This window comes from Pygocentrus nattereri, chromosome 26, assembly GCF_015220715.1.
Source record: "Pygocentrus nattereri isolate fPygNat1 chromosome 26, fPygNat1.pri, whole genome shotgun sequence".
Lineage (NCBI taxonomy): Eukaryota > Metazoa > Chordata > Actinopteri > Characiformes > Serrasalmidae > Pygocentrus > Pygocentrus nattereri.
Genome location: NC_051236.1, coordinates 4,142,939 through 4,160,257, shown reverse-complemented (window position 1 = coordinate 4,160,257; position 17,319 = coordinate 4,142,939). Strand labels below are relative to the sequence as shown.

The 17,319-nt window shown below is 46.9% G+C and overlaps 1 protein-coding gene across 1 annotated transcript; it reads left to right on the top strand.

The window, feature by feature from the left end:
* The first annotated feature begins 6,657 nt into the window (after window positions 1-6,657).
* Window positions 6,658-7,581, top strand: LOC108435669 (odorant receptor 131-2-like). The gene has a single exon (XM_017711667.1). The coding sequence runs from the start codon at window positions 6,658-6,660 to the stop codon at window positions 7,579-7,581; it is 924 nt and encodes a 307-aa protein (XP_017567156.1).
* Window positions 7,582-17,319: the final 9,738 nt, after the last annotated feature.

Here is a 17,319-nt window from a genome sequence, read left to right as displayed (position 1 = left end):
GAAAAGGCGACGGATGGGACGCGACGGCGCGACCTCGGGTCAGACCTCCTGACAAGAAGCTAACCTGCTGGAGATGTGGCGAGATTGGTCACAAAGCAAACACGTGTAAATCGTCGGGAAATGAGATGGGAGCCACCCGGTGAGGGGCGCGGTGACTCCATGACGTCTAACAAAACCCTCCAGCTTTATCTCATGAGTTACGGGGCTGCCGGGCTACTACATAAAATGTGAGTTGGACGGTAATTCTTTTCTTGCGCTTATCGATTCGGGGTCGTCGGTCTCTCTGCTTAGGCCTGACCTGTTGCCGGATGACGTGGGGGAGGCCTTAGCACTTTCGGGTAGGCGCACTGAGTTGACTACTGTGACGGGTAACCGATTTGAGCTTGTTGGGTGCGTTTCCGTGACGCTCGATTTCGGACACGGGCCGTGGACTCAGTCCTTATGGGTTGGGGGCATCATGGACGCATGCATTTTAGGCGGTGATTTCCTGGAACGAGTGGGGGCGGTGTTTGATTTCGGCAGCGGTAGCCTGACTCTAAATGGCCACAGGGTCATCGTTCACGGGGGTGGCATCCACGAGATGGCAGAAAGGCCGTGTACTGTAGTCGCACGTCAGGCGGGGAGTGACACAACGGCGCCGTTTAGTGTGGACCCGGTTCGCGATCTGTGGGAGTGTAGCCGCGCAGGGCTGTCTGAAGGGCAGGGCCAGTTGCTGTGGGCGCTGCTCGACCGGTTTAGAGGGGTTTTCGCGGTCAGCGAGCGTGAGTGCTCGAGGACGGGACTCGCGGTTCATGCGATTGACACAGGAGACGCGTTACCTGTTCGGCTGAGGCCGCACTGTCTTCCGCTCGCCAAGCGCTTGGCAGCGGAGCAACAGATTAACTAGATGGCCGCCGCGGGGGTGTTAGAGCCGTCGAGCAGCTCGTGGTCCGCGCCGATTGTGCTGGCCAAGAAAAAGGATGGCAGCTGGCGGTTTTGCGTTGACTACCGTCGGTTGAACGCGGTGATGAGGACTGATTCGTACCCCGTGCCGAGGGTCGGCGACACCGGGACTGGTTCAGTTCGTTAGATCTCCGCAGCGGGTACTGGCAGGTTCCCTTGGCGGATACTGCGAAAGAGAAGACGGCTTTCTCCATCGGCACGGGCCTGTGGCAGTTTACCGTCTTGCCGTTTGGGCTCTGTAACGCACCGGCAACCTTTGAACGCCTCATGGAGCGTGTTTTAGCAGGGGTCGCTAGGGAAAAGTGCGTTGTTTATTTGGACGATATGCTGGTACACACTGCCGGGTTTGAGGCTGCGTTGGCCAATCTGGAGCTGGTGTTGGGCCTTATTAAAGAGGCGAGTCTCTCGCTTAACCCAGCCAAGTGTAACCTGCTACAACGACGTATTAGTTTCCTTGGGCACGTAGTGAGCGGGGAGGGCATCGCCACTGACCCAAACAAAACGGTTGCGGTTCACGACTGGCCCACTCCCCGCACAGTACGCCAGGTACGCAGTTTTTTGGGATTCGCGTCGTACTACAGGCGGTTTGTGAAGGGCTTTGCTGAGATTGCCATGCCGTTGCATCGCTTGACGGGTGGCAGTGGTACCAATTTTTGTTGGTCCAACGAGGCGGATAGAGCTTTCCTCACACTGAAGGAAAAATTGTGCAGCACGCCGGTCTTAGCCTACCCCATACCGTTGGGGCAATTCGTGGTTGACACTGACGCCAGTGATCACGGGTTGGGCGCTGTACTGTCACAGATGCAGGATGGGTCGGAACGGGTGATTGCTTACTTTAGCAGGCGGCTAGATAAGGCGGATCGCAATTACTGTGTGACGCAGTGGGAGCTGTTAACAGTCGTGGAAGGACTTCGCCATTTTCGGACGTATGTCTATGGTGTCCCGTTTAAACTGCATACTGATCACGTGTCGCTGCTTTGGCTGATGCGGTTTCGCGAACCGGAGGGGCAGCTCGCGAGGTGGCTCGCGAGACTGCAGGAGTTCGATTACATGGCTGAGCATCATCCAGGTCGTAGCCATGGGAACGCTGACGCCTTGTCCCGTCGTCCGTGTACAGAGTTGAGCTGCGTGTACTGCCAGCGCGCCGAGAGTAGAGCTGTGGAGGTGGGGCATTGCACGGCGGTTGGTCAGGCCCCCTTTGCCCCACCAATGCTGTCGTGCGTCTCCGGGGCTGTCTGCGGCTCAGAAAGGGGATCCCGAGTTGGAGTGGGCATTACGCGGTGTTGAGACGGGTTTATTTCCGGACTGGGACGCTGTGGTGTGGTTGGGCCCCGTAGCCAAAGCCATTCGGTCAAGCTGGAGCAGCATGAGGGTCGTGAGGGGCATCCTTTGCCACGTGTGGGAAGACCCGAGCAACGGGCGTGGGCTAACTCAGGCGGTAGTGCCGCGACGCCTCCGTGACACGGTGCTGCAGGCGGTTCATGGGTTGCCGGGCTGACGTGGAGCTCCACGTTCACTGCTGTGACGTCTGCGCCGCAAAGAAGGGCCCTGCAAAGGCCGCACGCGCTCCTCTTCAACCGATGCAGTCTGGGTCCCCCATGGAGAGGGTGGCGGTGGACGTCCTGGGCCCATTCCCTGTCACGGATATGGGGAACCGTTTCATCATTGTAGCAATGGACTATTTTACCAAATGGCCGGAAGCCTACGCTGTACCGGACCAGAGTGCAGTTACGACAGCTGAGGCTCTGGTTGACAATTTTTTCTGCAGGTTCGGTGTTCCTGAGGTCCTGCATAGTGATGAGGGCAGGAACTTTGAGTCTGAGGTGATGGGGGAAGTCTGCAGACTCATGGGCATCCACAAGACTCGCACGACCCCCCTTCACCCGCAGTGCAATGGGCTGGTCGAACGATTAAATCGGACCCTGGCCACCCAGCTAGCCATCGCTACACAAGGACACCAGCGCGACTGGGACAAGCGGCTGCCTGTTGTACTGTTGGCCTGCCGCTCGGCAGTGCAGGAGACCTCCGGTTTCACTTGTGCCCCAAGCTTCAGTCGGCATGGGTTGGGCTGTGCAGGGTCCTCTCCCGAATAGGAGAGGTTGTTTATCGCATCCGTTGGGGTCGGCGGCGCTTGGTGGTGCACCGCGACCGCCTGGCGCCGTACTGGCCTAAACTTATGGGCGCTGGACGTCGCCCGGACTCTCCTGCTCCCATTTCCCCCAGTGTTTCCCCTAATACTGCTCCCTCTGTACCCCCCGTGGCCAGACTGCAGCGCACGCAGAGGATGCCACGCCGGCTGCAGGACTACGTTTGACTGTCGTTATGCTATGCCGTTGTGTGGGCCTTGTGGGTTGCTGTGGGGTTATTATGGGGTGTGCTATGTTCTGTGTTTTAGGTGTTTAAATGAAGAAAATAAAAAAGAAAGAAAAAGAAAAAAAAGATACGTGGTTATTTGGTGTTCTGTTACTCTGGATCTTATGTCACTCTGAGATGCCTCGTGCGCTGTACTTGCTACTGTCGTGTGATGCCGTGTCCTAGTGGGGTCACCGAGGACGGCTGACCTCTTAGGGGGGGGGTGTGTAGCGTCGGCCCAAAGGGGGACGGCGCTACTTCCCATGAGCCCCTGCGGCTCCGGTATTGGTTCCTGTTATGTGTAATGTTGGCGCATGTATTTATTAGTTATGTGTTTGGTTATGTGTGTTATGTAGCTTGAATCCTCCCTTATCGGTTTATGTATAAGTTGTCACCTGCCGTGTGCGTGTGTTGTATTGCTGTTGATGCCATTCCCTCGTGTGCTGTGTCTGGGACGTGGCCATTTACCCATTTGGGTGATTACGTTGCTAAGGCATCGAATTAAAAGAGCCTTTCTCTGTCAAAATGGATCGGTTCAATGTCTCTCCCTCCTCCACCACGCCACAGTATTGTGGTTAGTCTTCTCACATGCATGCCCTGTGCCCCACATTTCAGGGAAAAGCCAAGGTCTGCCATGGGAAGCAAGGTCTGTGATGGATCCGGTCTCTCCTTACCTAGGTTTTTGGGTGTTCTCCATCTCCTAGGGACATCAGCAGGAAGAATATCTCTGAGCTTTTGTGGACTTAGGGGCTTGCAGGCAATTTTATTGATGCCATGATCCGTGACCTGGGGATTATGATCTCAGGAGAGTGATCAAGGTTCCACTGACAGAAGAGGGCATCAGGCAGGGAGAGGATGGCACTTACACCAATATTGGATACCAAGGGTCCTCAGGGATGCCCTTGACCATTATGAGTTCATCTGCTTGGACGATATACTCATCTTCAGCCATATAGTAGATAAGCACATTGAGCATGTGAGAAGAATTCTTTAGCTGCTCTAATTTATTTTCTGTGCACGATAGATGACTTTCTTGTCCTTTGTTGTCTCCCAGGGTCTAAGTATAACTAGCACAACTGAGTATGGACCCTTAGTATCCGATATTGGTGTAGGTGCTATCCTCTCCCTGCCTGATGCCCTCTATTGTCAGTGGGACTTTGATCACTCTCCTGAGACCGTAATCCCCAGCTCATGGGTCATGGTGCCAATCCAGTGGGAGTTAGAAGGCACCATTCAGGATGTGCTTCAGAGGGAGCCTGACCCTTGCTTTTGCCTTCATGTCTCTGTGGTCCCAGCTCTCAATCATTTTTGTGATGGGATTACTTGCATCCAAAGCCAACTCTGTAGTCATGGTGGTGGTCAACCAGTTCTCCAAAGTCTGCAATTGTTTTTGCTTTACAGGCACTCTCTTTCACTAAGGAGACTGCAAGCCTACTCCTCCGCAATTTGGATCCATCTTATCTTCAGACGTGTCTGACTGAGGTCCTCAGTTTGCCAGTCAGTTCTGGGGGGCTTTTGTTGAGTCTTAGGAACTTCAGCCTTTCTTTCATCTGGGTTTCACCCCAGTCTAATAGCCAGATAGAGGTAGTAAATTAGGACCTTGAAAAGACTTTATTGTCTGTCCCTCCTCTTTGTCCAAGCATCTTATCTGGGCTAAGTATGCTCACAACACTCTATAGCACTCCTTCTTAGTCTTTGTATGAAGTTCTTAAATGAAATCTTGGTGGGCCATATCTGTGGACAATCTTTGGATCCAGATTATGGTTTACAGTATACATTATAGTAACTTGAATTTTTGTTGGTAGTTCAGATGCTGTCTGATTTTTATTTAACAAAATTTAATTATTGTCATGTTTACATTTAGGTGTTGACAGACCCACTGAAGCCAAACCTACACTCAGCCCATATAAAAGGGGCTAAGTGTGGGTTACCTGCATATAATGTGAAATGGAGGGTACATGTGGGCCTCACTGTTAGAGGTAATCTTGGCCATCCAGAAACTAAAAAGTTTGCTTAAAATGTGAGGGTTTAATGTGGGTTTTCCTAATATGAGGAGTTAGTGTGGGCTTCCTGAAGTGTGGTCATAGTTGGTTGTGAAAGCAGTGGTACATGCAGGGCATGTGCAGGGCCTCGTGTAAGGGGCCCTATGTTGGCAGCTCTCATATAAGGGCTTTGACACTGAAGGGCCCTTATGAAGGTTTAGTGTGGGTTTCCCATAGCGGGGCCCCAGCCAGCCGTGAAACCAGGGGCACATGTGGTTTACTATGGCTTAGATTAGGTTATGCTTCAACACTTCATGTTCTGTACACTCGGCAACTGTGGGGGACAGAGTGGCGTCTGGAGTCCTGCATTCCTGGCCACTGTTCATCACATCTGTTGTCATTTCCAAACAAAACCACCATCATAGAAATACTATGTATAGTGTGTACAGCTTATATTGTGTATTGTCTGTAAATTACATATACATTGTCTGTAATTTGCATATAATACTAGGGAGACACCACTGGCTGGAACTCCTTGTGTGAGTCAACATGCTTGGTAAATAAGTCTGATTCTGAAAGAACAATAACGTTACATTACCCAATACTAATACACTGCAGTACACCGTAGGCTATGCAAGTCACTTTTAATCTTGATTAAATTGGATTAGTATTACTTTTAACACTGGAACATTTCTTAGGACTTCCTAACTGATAAAAGGAATGGGCCCATTAAATCTCACACAGACATAGTTAAACCACAAAAGTTAAAAAATGAACCTGATTTAATTGTATTACGCTACTATGGAACATAATTTATGTGTGTCAAATAAGGCCAATGTAGAGCAGAAATAGGAGGGAGAGGGGTCCAATACTATAAACACTGTAATTCAGAGTGAAGCTTGGTTAGGATTGTTCAAAAATATAGAAATCTCAAGGCATTGTTATCTGAATGAATGAATAAATAAATAAATAAATAAATAAATAAATACCAATAAAACATTGTACACAATGGATTGAAAAACTGGTGCAAATTGTCTTGTGTTTTAATATTAAACGTTCTTGGTACTCTTGAGATGAGTATTATTGTGTTGAATGTCATGTTGTTGTTGTTATCATCCTGGTTTGGCTGCTTCTGTCATTACCACAAGGGACAAGCAAGCCACAATAACAGAGCCTAAAACAGTATAAAGTAGCAGCTTAACATCTGCTGGAGTCTTTGCTGGAGGAAACATCCTATGTTTTTATCCTTTTTTTCCTTTCTTTAATATAACAATAAGTGTCTTCTGTAAATTAACAGTGATTATGCAGCAAATATTTCTTGCATTTCTGTTTGACTAAATATCTTAACGAGACAATTCATAGAAAGATTGTTTCAGTGAGAATGAACTCGAGCCAGAATGCTTTTGAAGACATTTTTATGAAGAACCTAATTGTAGTTGGGTTGGGTGTCATCATAACTTACATCAATGGGATCTTTGTGATCGGCTTTTTTCAAAATCCAGTTTTCTACACCGACACCAGATACATTCTGTACATTCACCTGGTCATTAATGACATAATTATGCTCTTCCTTTCAGTTACTCTGTATGTCTTGAATTATGCTCTTCCCCTTTTGAATGTCACAATCTGCAGTTTTCTGCTTTTTATTGCCACAACAACTGGAGAAAACACTCCACTGAATCTAGCAGCAATGGCCTTGGAACGCTACATTGCCATTTGCAAACCGCTGCATCACCATCGGCTTTGCTCAGTGAACAGGACTTACGTCATCATAGGGCTGATATGGATATTGACCTCTGTTCCTGCACTAACCGATATCATCATTGTCTTGGTGAATGAACCCATCAGTATTTTCTTAACATCCATTATTTGCTATCCAAAAAGTCTTTTTGGCACGAATCAGCACCTCATGAGAGTGATCTCAGTTGAGTCACTTTATCTATCATGTGTGTGGATGACTCTGATCTTTACTTACTTCAGGGTTCTTCAGGCAGCTAAAGCTGCAACCTCTGATCAGGTCTCTGCCAGAAAAGCCCGGAACACTATTTTGCTCCATGGTATGCAGCTCCTTCTTTGTATGCTTGGCTATATCACTCCACTTATAAACTATTTTTTCTTAGCATTGTTCCCTAAATATAGAAGCACAGTTTTGTTCAGTACCTACATAGTGGCTAATGTTATTCCAAGGCTACTCAGTCCTCTTATATATGGATTCCGAGATCAAAAATTGTTCAGATATGTCAAAATGTATTTAACCTGCAGTCTGTTCTTCACAAAGATTGAACCAAATGAAGTTCAATCATAGAGTTCAGTCTTTACAAGGCTAAGTCAAAGAGAATAGATTTTTCAAATGACTGGGCTACATTGTTTATTTAAAGCTGCATGTTGCAAGTTGAGATTGTGCTAATAATTGTCTGATGGCACTGCATTTGTTTTTCATGACCTTTGTATGCTTGGCTATATCACCCCACTTAATGAAGCAGTAGAGTAGAAGTGCTGATCTATGATTTGCTGCAATTAGTAAAGTCACAGTAAATAGAGGAGGCATCTAATCCTGTAGCAGCACAATAACTCTAGGAAGCTTTGTAAATATGAGCCCTTTTTTTTGTTTTGTTTTGTTTTGTTCTAGCATCTGATGCTTTATTTTGTCCTAATTGCAGAAAAGCAGAAAGTAACCATCACAGCCTGTTAGGCCTGAAGAGAAGGCTTAAAGATTTCTGTGAAAAAAGTGTAATTATTAGTTAATTTCCTTTAATTGAATCATCATACTTATTGTATTTATACTCTGTGAGTATTGTAGTAATTATCAGTAGTTGTAGTATTTCTTTAATTGTAAAGTTTTAGTTGGAAAATCAAAAGGGTTAAATTGTTGAAATGCCTGATTGAAAATTACCTAATTATTTTCCTCCATGGTATCTTGGAGATACAGCCACGCTTCCTCTCCCATTGGTTAAGACATCAGTAGATGGACTGAAGGGCTATCCTGTCAGATTGACCAGTAACATTATTAAGAACTGACAGCGGAATCAATCAACCAGTCACATTTTGATTTACAATAAGAAAGGAAGAAATGTCAATCTTGTCCTTTCTGAAATTATAAACTGGCAGTCAGATGTTGGTTTTGCCATTTATGATCCAAACTGAAGGCCCAGGTCATGATTTACTATAGCAGAAAAGAAATGGCGTAAGCTCAAAAATGATTGTGTGCATGTAGAAAGATGTTTGTGTACATGTGTGTAACTTTGAAATTATTTCAGATAAAGGTATAAAATCTTCAAGTGACTCCATAGTGTACACGGTATGACAGCAGGAACATTTGGTCTACTTAAAAAAAATAAATAAATCATGCATGGGCCCTTCGCCTTACCTCGTTTCACTTAGCAGTACCTACCACAACACACAACAAATATGCCAAAATATTCAAATGCCTACTCTTTATTTCGTAATAGCCAGGGGAGGCAGTTGTGGGCTGGGGGTTAGGGAACCAGCCCTGTGACCGGAAGGTTGCTGGTTTGATCCCCTCGGCTGACAGTCCATGACTGAAGTGCCCTTGAGCAAGGCACCTAACCCCCAATTGCTCCCTGGTTGCCATGGACAGGGCTGCCCACTGCTCTGGGCAAGTGTGCTCACTGCCCCCTAGTGTGTGTGTTCACTAGTGTGCAAGTATGTGGGTGTTTCACGGATGGGTTAAATGCAGAGGTCTAATGTCACAGTGTGCAAACACAGTGAGAAATGATTGTGAATTCTATAATAATGCCCATGTTGTCATCTTTAGCATGCAACATGCGGTAAGCATGAATATAAGGAACATGACTGCTTATCATTATACCTTATTCCACTGATTGACACTGTGATATACATTGCCTCTCAAAAACACTGCATCTTGGCTGTTGATGCAAAATTCTATAATTAACTGTTTTTGTCATACATTACAGACACATTATTCAAAGTCAAGTAAAATCTCTACAAATGTAGTCCTTCATCCAGGTACAGCCCATGAAATTCAATTGTAGAATTATGGAGATTTTCTGCATCATTGTGTGAAGTTGTATGGATACAAGTGACCTCCCCCATGATACTTGTTTTTTTCAGGGCCTTTTCTGCTTTGTTCAATAAAGGAGCATTTTCCTTGAGCAGAAAAAGGGCACCCTTTGGTTCTTCTTTTGAGCTGATGCCACAATATACTGGGGCTGGTAATAGAAAGGAAGCACACTAGTGGTGTAGTGAGTTGAGGAGTTCTGCTGGTTCAGAGTGCTGGAAAAGCTCCACAGTGACTGGGGCACAACTTCAAGGCAGCAGTCATGGCTGAAGTCTGTGACCAGATGGGCTTTCCTCTGCTCCACCCTCAGAGCAACGGCGTCATGAAGGGTTTCAATCAAATGCCCTCTATTCAGCTTGATATGGTCACTGATCAGCATTAGCTAGACTGGGAGCGACATATTCCACAGGTCCTGCTGCTGCTCTCCTCAATGCAGGAGCCTACTGGGTTAATTTCAGCTATTCTTATGTTTGGCCGCAAGCTCAAAATGCTCACAGAACTGGTCTTTGGTTGTCTACCAGAGTTGGAGGAGCACAGCACACCTGGAGCAGGGCATGCCAAGGAGCTCCATCACCATCTCTATAATATGCATTAGCTTGCTGAAACCACCAGGGCGCAGCCAGTGCTCTCCAAAAATGGGCATTTGACCCACATTGCCAGGGACAGCCTTTTTCACCTGGGGCTTGGGTGGTTGCACAACTTGTGCCACAGGAAGGTACACTGCCTCAAACTCCAGGGGTTGTGATGACCCAGAATGGCTTTTCTGCTTTGTTCAGTAAAAGAGTCCCATCTGTTAATTGCCAGGTTTAGTGGGTGTGTTTCAGTAGGGAGAAGAATGTTCAGTACTAGAAGATGAAGTCACACAGACTCTGAGGTCCCTGCAAAAAAGAAAGCCACAGGAATTGATAACAGTGCAGTGGATATAATTCAAGATACTGAAGACTCGGTTAAAGTACTGATCAAATTAAGCCAATAACTCTGGTAAACTACTCAATGGCTAGCAGATTAGAAGAGGTCCATTTATATATCAAGGTCCATTTATACATCAGTACCAAAGAACACTGAACACGTGCACAAACTACCATACAGTTTTCTATTTATCAGTGAATAATACAATTATGCTGAAGATCAGGGGTACCTGGTCGACCTGTCAATCGCACAGTGCATGTTGGTAGATTGCACCTTTTCAAACAGGCTATTAAATTTAAACATTTTTCTAGTGCTTCTTGCAGAGAGCAGGTCAGCATGATTGATGCGTCTCTAGCAATCCAGAAAATTTTCAGTTATCGGTAGCCAGTTTGTGTAGTGCCACTTTTTGTGTTTTCTTTTTGTAACCTACACCGACTCTTTCAGAAAATGAGCGAGAGACCAAAAACGTACCTCTTCCATGCAGAGCGGGAGAAGGACAATTTTTTCATAATGTCAAACTCCAAATGCATCTGCTTGATTTGTCAAGTTCCAAAGAAGGGGAATGTCGAATTGTACACAGAAACTACGATGACGAATTCCCAGCTAAAAGTTAACTCTGGAAGTAAAAAGTTGTCCAGACTACACAATCTTGGCTGACACTATTCAGTCATATTCAGACCATTTATCTAATTTATTAAATTTAAAAATCTAAGCTAAAAAAAAGGCTGGCCTCTTCCTTTTTTAAAGGTAGATCACGATGACCAATCCACTGGAAAAAGTAGATTTCAAGCCACAAAAGTATGGGCACCCATGCTTAAGATCATTCAACACAGAATATAGCCTTACATGAAGATTCACGAAAGGCAAAGTAACTAGAAATTGCTACTGTGCTGAATAACTGAAAAGCCGAGGAATTCAAAAAGGACTTGAAGAACTTGTGCATCACTGACTACTGCAAAGCCTTCAACTGTGTCAACTATGAAATTAAGGAATGTCCTCAGGAAGATGGGTATACCAGAGCACCTTCTTGTTCTAATGAGGAACTACTACTACACTGATCAACAAACCAATATAATGGCAGAAAATGGACAAACAGAGAGGCTCCACATGGATAAGGAGCTTGGCAATGGTGCCCAATATCACCATACCTTTTCAAACTTTTAGCCAAACATTTAACAAGAATAGCAGGACTGCTGGGAGAGGTTTGAAGATTCAAGATTTGTAGAAGAAACATCAATAATCTTTGATATTCAGTGACACAGACCTTAAGGCTCTTGTAAGGTAATTAAAAAAAAAAACAGAAGGAAAAGATAACGCTTCAGCTCAATATGAAGAAGGTTATGACCGTGGGAAAGGCTACAAACTTTGCCATTAATGGCCAAGAGGCAGAAGTAGATGACAGCTTTTGCCTAATTCTATCATTTATTTGCAACAAAGCTGGAAGCAGTCAAGAAATACGACACAGGTTCCTCCAGGTGTACATCTTTGCATAGGCTTATACACCCAAACATTAAGAGTAACATGTGGCACTGTCATTGTTTGATTTTAAATTTAGTATGCTGGACTACAAAGACAAAACAAAAAACTTTACAGTGCCACACAATAATGGACTACACGGTGTACTGTAGGCTTTACAAGTAATTCTTATTCTAGATTAAATTAGTGTTAAAGTTTCTTTAAATCTTATATACTGTAGTTTCAAAGTAAAACCACTTTAGGTCAAAAATAAATCTTAATGCTATTATGCTCCTACTTGTTGTGAACATGCACTGATCAGGCATAATATTACGATCACCTCCTTGTTTCATACGAAAACAGGACTTGTGTACCCTGCCCAGAACAGGGTTACCGGGGCCCCACCCTGGAGCCAGGCCTGGGGGAGGGGCTTGCCAGCGAGTGTCTGGTGGCCGGGCATTTACTCCCAAAGGAGTTACATGAGTCCCCCCTCCCATCGACCTACCACCAATGGGAGGGGCAGTAGTAGGGGTTCTCCGGTGGATGAGAGGGTAGCTTCCCTAAGCCTTCGGGTTGGGGAACGGGTCCTGACTGCTGTCTGTGCTTAGGCACAGAACAGCAACAGCAGTTCAGAGTACCCAGCCTTCCTAGAGTCCTTGGGAATGGTGCTTGAATGTGCTCCTCCTGGAGACTCTATTCTCCTACTGGGGGACTTTAACGCTCACGTGGGCAATGACAATGAGACCTGGAGGGGTGTGATTGGGAGGAATGGCCTCTCTGATCTGAACCCGAGTGGTGTTCAGTTTTTGGACTTCTGTGCAAACCACAGTTTGTCCATCACGAACACCATGTTTGAACACAAGGATGTCCATAAGTGCACATGGCACCAGGACACCCTAGGCCGCAGTTCAATGATTGACTTTGTAGTCATGTCATCGGACTTGCGGCTATGTGTTTTGGACACTCGGGTAAAGAGAGGAGCTGAGCTGTCAACTGATCACCACCTGGTGGTGAGTTGGATCAGATGGCAGATGGTCAGATCCGGTAGGCCCAAGCAAATAGTGAGGGTGTGCTGGGTGTGCGACTTTCAGAGGCCCCTGTTCGGAATGATTTCAACTCCCACCTCCGGGAGAGTTTTTCTCACGTCCCGGGGGAGTTAGGGGACATGGAGTCTGAATGGACCCTGTTCAAAACCTCCATTGTGGAAGCTGCCAGGTGTAGCTGTGGCCAAAAGCTTGTGGGTGCCTGTCGGGGCGGTAACCCAAGAACCTCCTGGTGGACACCGTTGGTGAGGGAGGCCGTCAAGCTGAAGAAAGAGGCCTTTAGGGACTGGTTGGCCCGAAGGACTCCCGATTCAGCAGATAGACACCAACAGGCAAAAAAGGTGGCAGCTGCAATGGTGGCAGAAGCAAAATCCAGGGCATGGGAGGAGTTTGGTGAGGCCTTGGAAAAAGACTTTCGTTCGCCCTCAAAGAGGTTCTGGACAACTGTCCGGTGACTCAGGAGGGGTCGGGGTGGCTGCGCCCAAGCTGTATTCGGCAAGGGTGGAGAAACTCTGACTTCGAATGAGGATATTGTCAGTCGGTGGAAGGAACACTTTGAGGAACTTCTTAATCCGGGAGACGTGCCTCCCTCACGGGAGTCAGGGCCAGAAACTTCTGGGGTGTCAAGTTCCATTTCCCTGGTGGAGGTCACTGAGGTAGTTGGTAAGCTCCTCAGTGGCAAGGCACCGGAGGTGGATGAAATTCATCCAGAAATGCTTAAGGCTCTGGATATTGTGGGGCTGTCATGGCTAACACACCTCTGCAATATTGCATGGACCTCAGGAACAGTACCCTTGGACTGGCAGACTGGGGTGGTGGTCCCTATTTTAAAAAGGGGGACCGGAGGGTGTGTGCCAATTATCGGGGTATCACACTGCTCAGCCTCCCTGGGAAAGTCTATGCAAAGGTGCTGGAAAGGAGACTCCGACCGATAGTTGAACCTCAGATTGAGGAGGAACAATGTGGATTCCGTCCCAGCCGTGGAACAAAGAACCAGCTTTTCACCCTCTCACAGAGAGTTGAGGGGGCATGGGAGTTTGCCAACCCAGTTTACATGTGTTTTGTGGACTTGGAGAAGGCTTATGACTGTGTTCCTCGAGATATCTTGTGGGAGGTCCTCCGGGAGTATGGCGTGCCGGGGCTACTACTCCGGGCTATCCAATCTCTGTACTCCCGGAGTGAGAGCTGTGTCCGTATACTTGGCATTAAGTCAGACTCTTTCACTGTTAGCGCTGGACTCCGCCAGGGTTGTGATCTGTCTCCACTTTTGTTTGTGATATTCATGATGTGTGGAGGCCGGAGGGTGGCGTCTCTGCTATTTGCAGATGATGTTGTGCTTTTGGCAGAATCACATGGATGCCTCCAGTGCTCGCTGGAGCGGTTTGGAGCTGAGTGTGAAGCAGTTGGTATGCAGATCAGCACCTCCAAGTCTGAGTCCATGGTCTTGGCCCGGAAAAGGATGGCATGCCCACTCCAGGTAAGGGGAAAGGACCTGCCCCAGGTGGAGGAGTTTAAGTATCTTGGGGTCTTGTTCATGAGTGACGGGAAGAGGGATCGTGAGAGACCCCGGGGTCGTCCTAGGACCCACTGGAGGGATTATGTCTCCAAGTTGGGCTGGGAGCAGCTTGGAGTCCCCGGGAATGAGCTGGAGGAAGTTGCGGGGGACAGGGTCATCTGGAATTCTCTGCTCTCCCAACTGCTACCGCGACCCTGTCTGGACTAGCGGTCAACAATGATGGATGATGGATTTTCCTGTATAATGTTTGTTGCCTCTTAGAAATGTTGTGGCTGTGAGCCATGTATGGGCTATTAAAACTTCCTCCTGTAGCCATTGAGCCATCTCTTCTCTGTCCAGCCTTGCTGTAGAACACCTCCCCCCCCAGGAGCAGGGCTTTAAACTTGGCCCACAGCCCATTTGTGTATGGAGACAGCACTGCCACCTCCTTCCTTTGGGACCATAGTCACCCACTGCATTGCTGGCTGCAGATCTGGGTCCTGCATTTGTTGATCAGCCCACTCATTGTCCACCTCTTGCAGCACATGGTATGGTCACCGTGCACACTACCTGAACCTGTATGCCCTCATGTCTCAGCACTCATGCTTGTTCACTACACAGATATCTAAGATAAAGGGCATGTTCTGGTCTAGGGGTGCCAGGCAAGATGTGCTCATTAGGGGGTGCCTCAGGGCCTAAAAACCTGACTGACAGTCCTCTGACCAGTTTAAGACCTTGAAATGCCCCTGCCTGTGCAGAATGTTGCTTTGGGTCTAATATCTCAGGACAAAGGGAACTGCCAGTACCCATTTCTTAAGTCTAAGGATAAAAACAGAGGGACCTGGAAACTAGATCTAAACATTCATACAAGCGTGGAATGGAGTATGAATCTTTCTTCATGACCTCATTGAAGTTCCTGTAGTCTACACAAACATCCTCTTGCTTTCTTAGGGACTACAACAGTCGGTGATGCCCAGGGGCTCATTGATAGCTCAACGATAGCTGTGCACTGCATTATTCTAAGGCTTGGTCCGCAGCCTCCAGCTGGCCCAGGAGGAGATGTTGAGGTTGTTGCCATATCAGCGCAGCTTCCCCAGTGTTGTTCTGCTGTACTAGATGAGTTTGCCCCAGCTTCTCCACCTCCAATGAAAAGCAATTATAAAATTCTGTTAAAATCTGCCACAACATTTATCGCTGCTGTACGTCAAACTCACCCTCACTTTTCCAGATTTTCCTCACAGCTGATATTTTATTTTCCCTTCTGATGGTCAGGCCTGAGACAGGCCTGTGATTTGTGTACTGCCAGATTCCCTTTGACCTTAGGGGCAAGAAAGTACTCTTGTGTGCAAAGGTGAGCATTCTGGTGGCCACATGTTCCATCACAAATGCCAGAATCTTTTGGGGGTTCTCCCTTGGGGCTCAGGAATCCATCACCCCCACCCACTGATTGTATCATCAATCCTGAGCAGTATTCCCTTGGGGTATGTGGTACAAAGACCAATGGGCCTGCAGCATTCCACTTACTGCAACATCAGGGAGTTTCCTGCCAACTTCCCCTTCACTGGGCACACCCTAGCCCGCATGAACAACACTGGTTGCCCTCAGCTCTGACTGCATAGCAGTGGGAATAGTCAGTCTGCTAATCATTTCTGTCATCCACTCAGCCCATGCTGGCAATTGTGACATACTCAACATATTCACTGTTTTAGCTGTGGAACACTGCAAAACTGCTAACAGCACCAGCTCCCTCTATAATGAATACTCCAGAGACTCTTGCAGGTTGTGTTATCAAGCAGTCCTGGGCTGGAGGTTAGAGAACCAGCCCAGTGCCCACAGTCCATGACTGAGGTGTCCTTGAGCAAGACACCTAACCCCCAACTGCTGTGGATAGGGCTGCCCACCACTCCAGGCGGGTGTGCTCAGCTCACTGCCCCCTAGTGTGTGTGTATTCACTAGTGTGTATGCGGTGTTTCACTTCACAGATGGGTTAAATGCGGAGGTGGAATTTCCCCATTTGTGGGATGTTAGCAGAACAATCAGTATTACAGAATGAAAAGAAAAGAAAAATCCGGGTCCAAGCACATTCTGAATTTGGGGCGAAATGTGAGCATAAGCCTGTCTGTCACTATTGGCAACACTCGTGGGGACGCGGAGTGGATTTTTCTATAAAGCTGCTTTGCGACAACACCTGTTGTAAAAAGCGCTATATAAATAAACTTTGACTTTGTCACAGGTCAGATCACAAAAGCTCACAAACACCTCTGGTGTGCTTCAACTAATGCAACTCACTCAAATCAAGTGGGATAAGGCAAGCTAAAATATCAAACGAAGAGTCAAAGTGTCTGGCTTTCTGTTCATCCAGCCACTCAAACAGTTTGGCTCTCAGTTCAAATTGTGCATGGAATGTCTCCCAGTCTGCTTTATCTGAGTATGCAGGGGTCTGTACATTCACTGTGAGGGATCCATGTGGGGCCACCGGTGGTTTCAGATGGCACAGCTGCATAGTTAGCTCTGGCACTAGCTAAGGCACTGTTGCCCATATCTTGACCCGCTTCCTTCACACTCCCACCACATGTCAACTTGAGTCTCACCCTGCTGCAGCTGAGCACACGGACGATGTTTGTTCACCATCAAGTTTCTCAATTTCTCAAAAAAATAACGCTGGGGAGAAACCAACCCAAACAACAGGTGTCTATTTTCTGAACTCACCACAATGTTATGAGAACCCGTTTATTAGAAAAGACAAATTTGCTTGGAACAGCGGAAGGTAAAACGGGTAAAAGATGGCCAGGAACAAGATTGACTGAAACAATCAGGGGAATCCTGAACAAGTCATTAAGAAGTCTGAAGACCCAAACAAGAGACAACCACTATCCTTACGGTCACCAGGAGTGGAAATAAACTTCACAGTGCTTAGGAATAATTAAGAAGGGAAATTATCAAATGTAAAACTTTAAGGTTTTAATTTATCTCCCAGCTTGATGAGATGTGAGGCACCGTAGCTGTTTTACATGATAGTATAGACATGAGACATAAATACTGCATAAGTTTTCCTAAACTAAATAAAAGTGTAACACCCTCTAGCCTCCCTCAAATTTCACA